Source organism: Arachis hypogaea, chromosome 3, assembly GCF_003086295.3.
Source record: "Arachis hypogaea cultivar Tifrunner chromosome 3, arahy.Tifrunner.gnm2.J5K5, whole genome shotgun sequence".
NCBI lineage: Eukaryota > Viridiplantae > Streptophyta > Magnoliopsida > Fabales > Fabaceae > Arachis > Arachis hypogaea.
In genome coordinates, this window is record NC_092038.1 from 131,669,067 (window position 1) to 131,678,218 (window position 9,152).

The 9,152-nt window shown below is 32.3% G+C and overlaps 1 protein-coding gene across 2 annotated transcripts; it reads right to left on the bottom strand.

Annotated features, from left to right (window-relative positions):
- Window positions 1–4,092: 4,092 nt before the first annotated feature.
- On the bottom strand, window positions 4,093–8,701 carry LOC112791702 (auxin-responsive protein IAA8). Of its 2 annotated transcripts, none has more exons than XM_025834635.2 (7): window positions 8,338–8,701; window positions 6,834–7,275; window positions 6,588–6,751; window positions 6,239–6,465; window positions 5,958–6,099; window positions 5,237–5,298; window positions 4,093–4,469 (listed from the first exon to the last, which is right to left on the bottom strand). In XM_025834635.2, the coding sequence occupies exons 2-7, from the start codon at window positions 7,254–7,256 to the stop codon at window positions 4,432–4,434; spliced, it is 1,056 nt and encodes a 351-aa protein (XP_025690420.1). In that variant the 5' UTR covers window positions 7,257–7,275; window positions 8,338–8,701; the 3' UTR covers window positions 4,093–4,431. The 2 variants fall into 2 exon arrangements, with proteins under 2 accessions (XP_025690420.1, XP_072089652.1); XM_072233551.1 differs by lacking the exon at window positions 8,338–8,701 and adding an exon at window positions 7,878–8,007.
- Between the last annotated feature and the right edge of the window lie 451 nt (window positions 8,702–9,152).

Sequence of the window (9,152 nt, forward strand, 5' to 3'; positions counted from 1 at the left end):
CTGCGATATTAAAAATTGCAAGTTGTGCGCCGCTAATGGAATTGGAAATCTTTCATTAGATTTGAATAAAAGCCAGCAAGTAACATTTTGAGAGCATCTTGTATATTATTATGTTTCATTCACAAAACATACATTGATTATAAGATCACATGTACATTACATCATATAAATTATAGGCTTTAACTACGAGACCTAATTAATATATTATTTCCAAATAAAAAAACATAAATTAAAAGTCCACATCTAAGATAATATGATAAGCTCCAAATTCTATAATCGTCAAATTCAAAAGTTTAGGAACCAGCATTTTTATCAAAATCTGAACAATACTTAATCAATAAAAAAAAAATAAGTAATTTCACGCTATTAGATAAAATCTTACATTATTAAAAATATTAATAATGACTAATTAATGGTTACAAATTACAAAATTTATTGATTTTTTAGCATCTCTTTTGTAGAATTGTATATATCATTTATATTGTATAATTTGTCCTTATATATATATATATATATATATATATATATATATATATATATATATGTAGTTTTTGACCTAATTAATATAGTAATAATAGATATTTTAATTTTTACTCCACTAAAAAGTTTTTTTTATAGAATATAGATGTGTAATGTCTAAGTCTCAATTCAATACTTTTTTACTACTACAACGAATAATAATAACAAATAATTAGAGATTTATTGTGACAAAATCTTTTCCCAATTGGCCATTTCTTTTGTACTCATAATAGGATAGTGTACATGATTGGCCTTTAGAAATTGGGGATATCAATTAATTATGTAACTTATATTCATCACACGAGAAGCAAGATGAAGAAGCATTGAGGATATTAATTAGTTCCACAAATCTAGTGTATTTCGGACCAATAATAATCATTCAATAATATTATATTCTCAAAAATGAGAGAGATGAGAGGCTTTTTCTCAAGGTTGGAGAATCATGATTGTGTGGCTGCAATAATTGGGCCACATGCATTCATCCCATAAATATAAGCTACAATCCCCACCAACCATATTATATAGTTAATTTCTCAGATATATTACACATGCACTAACCTATAAAGCACCCCCACGTAATTATTTGAATCATGAAATTCTATGGACTATATGGAAACTTGTTTAAATAAAACCAATCATGGCTTAGGTTCCTCATCTTAAGTCTTAACCCTTTCATATAGAAGACAAAAACTGAAACATTTTATCTCAGCAGAAAATTCCAAAAATCAGGTACTATTATGGTTAGCTCTCATCCTTTCATCATCAATATATATTATACATTACATGTATAATTCCTTTTCAATGAGTATGAATTCATGTCGTATTCATTTTGGTTAAAGGGGGTTGATACTAGAATAGTTTCAATAAATAAGTGCCGTACCACAAACAAGAAACGGTCCAACCATAATAAATTCTGCCACAACAAAACCATTATAGTAGATAGAACCATTGGTAACCTTATTGAAGCAATTCCGCTACGTTACCAACAGCATTTCTGCCAACTTTTATCAACTCTTGTTTATAATTATATTTAATAGAAGTATTTTGTGGATGTGTCTAATAAAAATATTTTTTTTTATAGTGTGTCTAATAAAAATGTCTTTTTATATATATATATATATATATATATTCTGAATGTGTCTTAATATACATGTGTTTAAAATATAACCATTAAGTTGGTAACCTTATTGAATTAGAATATATATAGCGTTGATGGAATCAAACTAAACCAACAATAATATTTAATATTGAGAAAATGACGAGAGTGCTGCACGAGTGGTGACATTGATATGCAAACATATGACATTTCCGAATTGGCGTGGTTGCAGAAGAAACGCGTGGTTTCGTTTCTTTAATAACACGAAACAAAGTATATATCGGAGGAAGCTAAGGTTTGTAGCCTTATACGTATATGGCTTTGTATTGAGCAATGTGGCAGCATGCAACACATAGATATATCAACCATCCTTTGGTGTATGGTTTCAATTCTCATGGATCTAAATATCTTGATTCATCAAGTGCATGCGTATGCATATATGTGCTCTATTTTGTTGTTCAAAATAGAACACTCTAGAAATTGATTGATGGTGAAACCAAACACAATCTCTTCATTGCTGTTTTAGTGTGGCTTCACTAGTGTCACATGAGTTAAAACTTAAAACATGTGCGCAAAAAACAAAATTAGAAGAAGGACAATTTGAGAATGGGTACTTCAAAAGTTGATTAATTAGAGTGTTGGATTCATGTGTCCTGTGTCAAACACGTGACACTAGATGTTACTGAATCAATATCATACTTCCAGAATTTTTTTGAGGTTAAAAATTGGTTGGCGTGGCAACATTATTCAGACAAGAAAATCTTTTACAGCAGCGTATGGTGGTGCTCTTATTAAGTTATATCAAACATTAATAATTATTTATCAATTTCTATGGCTTTTATTTGTATTACACATCTCAGAAGTCGTAACACATGCAATTTTCAAAAACTATCTTAGAAATTGTGATGTTAAATTATAATCTAATGTGGTAGTTAGGTTGTTATATAACGAGTTTCTCATTATTATCTTATATTATTCATGTACTGTATGAGACCTTTAATCTCTTCCCTCACTAAATAAATTTATATTACACAATACAAAAGATATTTCAATTATTAATTTTTTTATCTTTGTTATTTCTTCCTCCTGCGAGATCCCACACTTCACCAAAGTGTTGAGTGTGTATTCTTTTTCTAAATTAAGCATCTTGAAACTGCAATTGACAAATTCAATGTACATGATGGTGAAAAAATAAAAATAAAAATTAAAGTTGAATTTCGTACCGAGGAAAAAGTGTAGATTATTTGTGGAGCCCAGAATGTTCAAAATGTCTATGGCTTTAGACTAATTAATTCAAATTTAGGTTCTTTTAACTTAAAAGATAACATGATTTTGTGCTGCAATATAATTAATTATCCAAAAAAAAAAACCTAGCCAGTACTGCTTTAATTTTCTCCACTAATGAAGTAATGATTACAAATAAACCTTACCAGCACAGAATTAAGCTTTTCCTTTAAGATTGTGGTTATATCCAAAGAGCATGTGAAAAAGGGTAATCGAGTCACATCAGCAGCAATGGAAATAAAGTTCATGTAATATTCAAAAACAATTCGCCCAATGCACTCTCTCCAAAAGTTTCAAAAATAAATAAATAAATTAGAAATAAAGAAAGATGTAGTAATGTCTAATGTCATTTCCTGCGAAAAAAGAAAAGAAAACTATGCTCCTAGCTGTTAAATAATGACCCTTCAGAGCAACACTTGCAATATAAAGTGAATAATGGACTTTCTCTAATCTTGAAACAAGTCAACCATGTAACAATGAACTGTTTTGTGAAAAATTATCAGCGTTAAAAAAAAATACATATACTATCAACTGTTCATATAATCATATATATTTCATTATTTGTGATTTTAGGAGCTATGACCAAAGTGAAATATATTTTGAATTTCACAACCCTATATTTTATTTTCTTTTTTGTGCAATTCTCTGGTTCAAAGCACTAAGTGGTACAACATTCAAGTGTAAAACAAGTATTGTCCATTTTGACATGTATCTAACAATACATTATAAGAAATTAATATTAGAGCAACGGTAATAGTATTATTCTTACTCCAATTCTACTTCCACATTGGATAATATAAATTAAATAACTTCTAGAGATAACCTACACATTTATTTATTTATTTTTGGAAAAAAAAGGAAGAACAAATTAAAAGCCCAGCCCCTAGTGCCTTATGTATATCTTTGATTTTTAACCAAACTATAAACCCTATGATTGATGAGTATTTAATACTTGATTTTCAAGGAACATAATTAAATAGATGCAGTCATACACCCAGTTGAGGGATCCAAGATACCTTGATATTAACACCCATATAACTGAATAACAAGTGAAAGTATATCTTTACTTAATATTAATATAAGGAGCATATATTAATATTGGGTTCAACCGTTCAATGAATGGGTCCTAACACAGGAATTAAGAAGTGGGCATGAAAGAATGGGCTTCATAAACAGAAGGAAAAACAGTGGAATAATAACAAATCACTTAATATATTTAAGAACAATATGGTGGCTGTAACACACATTCAAATCATCCAAACAAACAGGCTCCTATAACACAATTACAGACTTCATAAATACTAACCTTCAAGGTAAGCTTCATAAGGTATTAGTTAATGACAATATATAACACTAATAAGTAATGAAGAAGAACATATGGTTCATGGAATTAATAAACAAACATAGATGTAGATGACAGCTGAAGCAAGTTTAACCATCAAAACCAGGGCATTCAGTCATTTATACCACACAAATCTCAAATCCAGCATTTAATTATATATGAAATGCAGTCAAAGTAGTCCAAATACCACCTAGCTCCTGCTCCTGGATTTTTCCACAGCCCTGGGAGCTGCATAGTAAAGAAATATTACTTAGTCAAACTTTATAGCACATTAATTGGTGTATAAACCACATTACTAACTGTGTAATATTATCTAAGAGTTAAAATATTGACTGATATTATCAGTGTCATATCCATAGTACTCAACTGCAGTCTGCAGACATAGATCAGTTAACTCTTTCAGACATGTTTTCCTTGTGTTACAATGAAACTCTATCAACTGCAGTGTTAAATTCAGTTTCTTGAAATAGAACTGTGGTCAACTTAGTACTATGTAAAATAAATAAATAAATAACTTAGGCTTGCTAGCTAGAGCTATTTACTGGTGTATATTGACTAGCTGTGTTTTTTCCCAAAATAAAAATAATAAGAGAATAAAAAGAAAACAAAAGACTAGCAGAAGATGTATATTTATCTTTTCTTTTTTTCTAACACTAGTTTGATGATTATTGATTAATCCTCAGAGAACCAAATCATAGCACAAACTACTAATAGTTTCACACTTCAGTGATCATAAGAAAAATTTGTTCTCCAACATATATTATCAATACATTCAAATTAACCATCTAAGTAAATACCACCTATTGGGCTATAATCACTGACTTAGCTTCAGTTGTCTCACTTAAACGCATCAGAATCATAAGGTATTGCACAAAATTAGTCCTTCAATAGGGCTACTGTCACATGCAAGAGAAGCTCACACTCGACCAATTTATATGATAGTTTTACTGATAAGTATAATGACTGTAAGATGAAGCAGAACCAAGAAAACATACCTAAGCCAATGGCATCAGAACCCTTCATGATTTTCAGCCTCTTGCATGTGTCAATGAACATCCTGCAGGATTATCACAGTTAGGAATGCAGGCAAAACATTGCTCAAAAATGTGTTCCAATGGTCTTCTATAGCTGCCACTTTCTCAACACAAACAGCAGTAAAGCATCAAACTTCATGCATGGCTGCATGGGAATGCATAAGAACATTACACATTCCCATAGGAAGCACTCAAAAACAACAGTCAACAGACATACACAAATGAGAAAGATTATGAAGAGACATATAAAGGCTGAGCACAGAATATAAGAGAGACACAACAGAATAAAAGATTGAAAACAATGTCTGGCTTGGCATTGAAGATAGAAGCAAAACAGCAGAAACAAAAATATTTAAGGTGCAGAACAGTAAGCTTCCATATTTAGAAGAAGCCCTGTGCAGTAAAAATGCAGTAATCTGCTCATGAGATGATATCAAAAAGGAGCAAGCATGTTGTAACACAGAGAACTTAAACTAAATTTGCAGGTTGGAATTGCTTGATGATATTGTTGGCGGTATATTTCATATCTCACTGATTCAACTATAATTATGACTCTGCATAATTTCTAAAGCACATTGCCTTATCATCTTAGATCTTAAAAATAGATGCAATCACTGCTACAAGAAAAAAAAAGCATAACGGCGACATACAAAACAAGTTCAGTAGGTTTAGAAAAACTTACTCCCAAGGCACATCTCCTACGAGCATCCAGTCGCCATCTTTGTCTTCATAAGTAAGTACATATTCTGAACCATGCAGGAGATCCTTCAGCTTGCTCTCACTCATCATTTCTCTTCCTGGAGCCCCATGCGAACCACACTGACCTAAAATGGTCAATATGCGTAGCAAATCCATGTCAAAGTTCAACTTCAGAATCAAATATAAAAGTCATCTCAAAATTCATTGAAAGAATCCCTAACAAGAAATAATTTGCTTAAATAATTCAATATTGCAGCAGTTCACCTAAGATAAAACAGCTGAACATCTTCTCAAGGGCAGAAGACAATTCCTGATATGTCGTATAATTCCTCAGATCAACCTTCCTCAGATATGGAGCACCATCCATGCTCACCTTCACGAAGAGCACCGCCGGGCTTGGTTTTCCATCTACTTCATCATTGTTCTTTGAAGTGGTAGCCAACGAGTTTTTCCTAAATGATCTAATAGGAGGCCAACCAACAACCTGTGCCCTGCCAGAGATAAGAAGCAATGAGCACAACAAGAAACCACAGAATAACCACTTTAAGATCTTTGTTCGACTTCTAAACTATGTTGAAAATTAGGGATCCTTCATCTAGCAAGTTACACTTACTTAGAAGCCGGTGAACTGCCGCCGACAGCACCTCCTGTTCCACTGACTGCGCCGGTCTCTCCTTGTAATACCTTGCTTTGTATTTCCTTCTTTGCAGTTGGTTGCAGTCCAGCAGGTCTTGGTGATAGCATCACATTTATTGCTGCAGTACCAGTAAACTTTCCCTGCAACACAGATTGTAGGGAATCAGACTTAGAAACAGCACATAACATTCATTTACCCTCAATAAAATAAGAGTACTTTTACCTCGGGGAATCCATCCATTGCATCAGCAAACCCCCTTTTGTTTCCCGAAACTACAGTCTTTTGAGTTGATGAGCACGGATCTTTCGTAGGGAGCGGGAGCAACGGGAACAGTGGTTTCTCATCAAGCTTTGTTGAGCTCAATGAGAAGATGTCTGGACCCCTTTCAGGAGATTGGGATCCAGGAAGGCCGAGCCTCAACTCGGTGGCCTTCAAATTCAGATTGTCCTTTTTCTCATCAGACATGCCAGGCGCAGCTGAACTGTCTACTGATGAGCAATCGGACAAACCCAAGTAGTTGCGTTCTTTCAAGGAAACCCCTCCATTTTGGGAGAAGCAGTCCAAGGATTGTGGCGAAGATGCAGACGCTACAGTTGAAGCGTTGCTCAGCCCTTCCTCCTTGGTAACCAGCAGGGGCGGAGCCATTAAACTCCAAATTCACAAACTGCCTTACACGAAACCAAAGCAGAACTCACTCAACATTGTGCCATAAGTAATACAAGATCAACAAAAGATGAAAAGAAAATGTGTTCTAAACTTCTATAGGAAACGCATTCTAAAGAATCAATCAATCAGAATTAACAACAAGTCATCTATACTCTATGAACAAAAATATTCCGGGAGCACAGTTATCACAGTAATAGCAGGCAATTTAAACAACATGGATCAAAAGAAATTGCTCAACAGTAAAAGAAAAAATATTTCCGAATAAGGGACACAAGCAAAACAGTATTATGACAACATGCAACCCTCAAATATAAAATAAAAATATTGTGACTCTGTAACCAGTGGCTGAGTGGCAGTTATCATATAGCACTTGCAGTAGCTGAATCAAGGCCCCAAAAATGATAAAGTTAACAAAATACCCAAAGAAAAAGGAAAAACCATGATTATCTCAGCAATATTCATTAGCACCCGATTATGCAATAAATGAATAGGAAAAAATGTTAGAAGAATTGCAGCCAATCGATCACAATAGCATGCCTTCTCCTTCCCCCCACCCTCCATACCAGGTTTAACCTTTCCTTTTGCTCCTTCTTTACTAACCTGTGTGGGATTCTTAGTCATATATACCACTTGAGCTCGGTTTTCTTTCTCCCAATGAAAAATACCCAAAAGAGAAAAATAAAAATAAAAACTAAAAGAAACCAAATTGCAAGGATGAACACGCCACAGCACAACAGATCCACACTTAACCATACCAACCATTTTTCTACTGTGTAATAAAAAAGAAAATCAAAAGGTAAATAGGTATTCCCAAACAGCCCCTCCCCTAACCCAAAAAAAAATGAAAAATAAAAAAATTTTAGAACAGCAAGGGTGCAAAGTTGAGAAATTTAAACTAAAAAAATATTTAAGGAAAAAAAAAAGACCAAAGCATGAGGGGTACATTCCATTTGTAAAAGTGAAACATACAAGGAATAAATCCAGCAGAGTAGAAAGAAGAGCTGAAATAACAATAAAATAATAATAAAGTGCATTTTGAGAGGAAAGAAGAGTGACGGACCTGTGGGTTAATGTCTGGCAGAGATGACAGAGAAGAAGAAGAAGGAAGAAGAAGAAGAGAGATTATTCTCTCAAATTTCTATTTTTCTTATATTCCTGTTGGTTTTGCAGTCCAGAAAGAAAGCCACAAAAATGCAAAAAGAAACTATTAACAGAGTGTTAGTGTTGTTCTGGTGAGTGATTGAAAGGGGGTGAATGAAGAACAGAGCAGAGAGAGAGAGAGAGAGAGGAAGCTCAAGGGCCTTCCATTAAGCACAAAGCAACAAAAGCTTTCAGGTTTTGTGCAGAGAACACATAAACACAAACTCAATAAATGAACCCCTTTTCTCTCCTAACACTGTTACTATTACTGGTATTAGTATTACTGCATCAAATTTAAATTTAAATTTAAATTAAATAAAGCACATCAGAAAGAGGGCAAAACTGATAATATCATAAAGAAAAAATAGATTAAAAAAATTATTTAGATTAAAAAAAATTATAATAAAAAAAATTATATTAATATTTTTGTATTTTTTATTTTTTTAATTAATCAGAAGATGAATTAGTGAATTATACTTATTTACATATTTTTTTATTTTCATCTTATTTTTTAGAAGAAAATATTTTGGTGGTTCTCATATTATTTTTTTATTTCATTTTTTATCTAAATAACAAAAAAAATTATTTTTATTTTTATTTTTATTTCTTTTATACTATCTTGATCCAAACAAAGTGTAAATTATGCTACATTGGTGAATCTAATTCTTACATGTTTATTAAGCGGTTAAAAACGTATAATTCTCTCTTTTGTGTAGAAAAAAGTATATTTTTTTT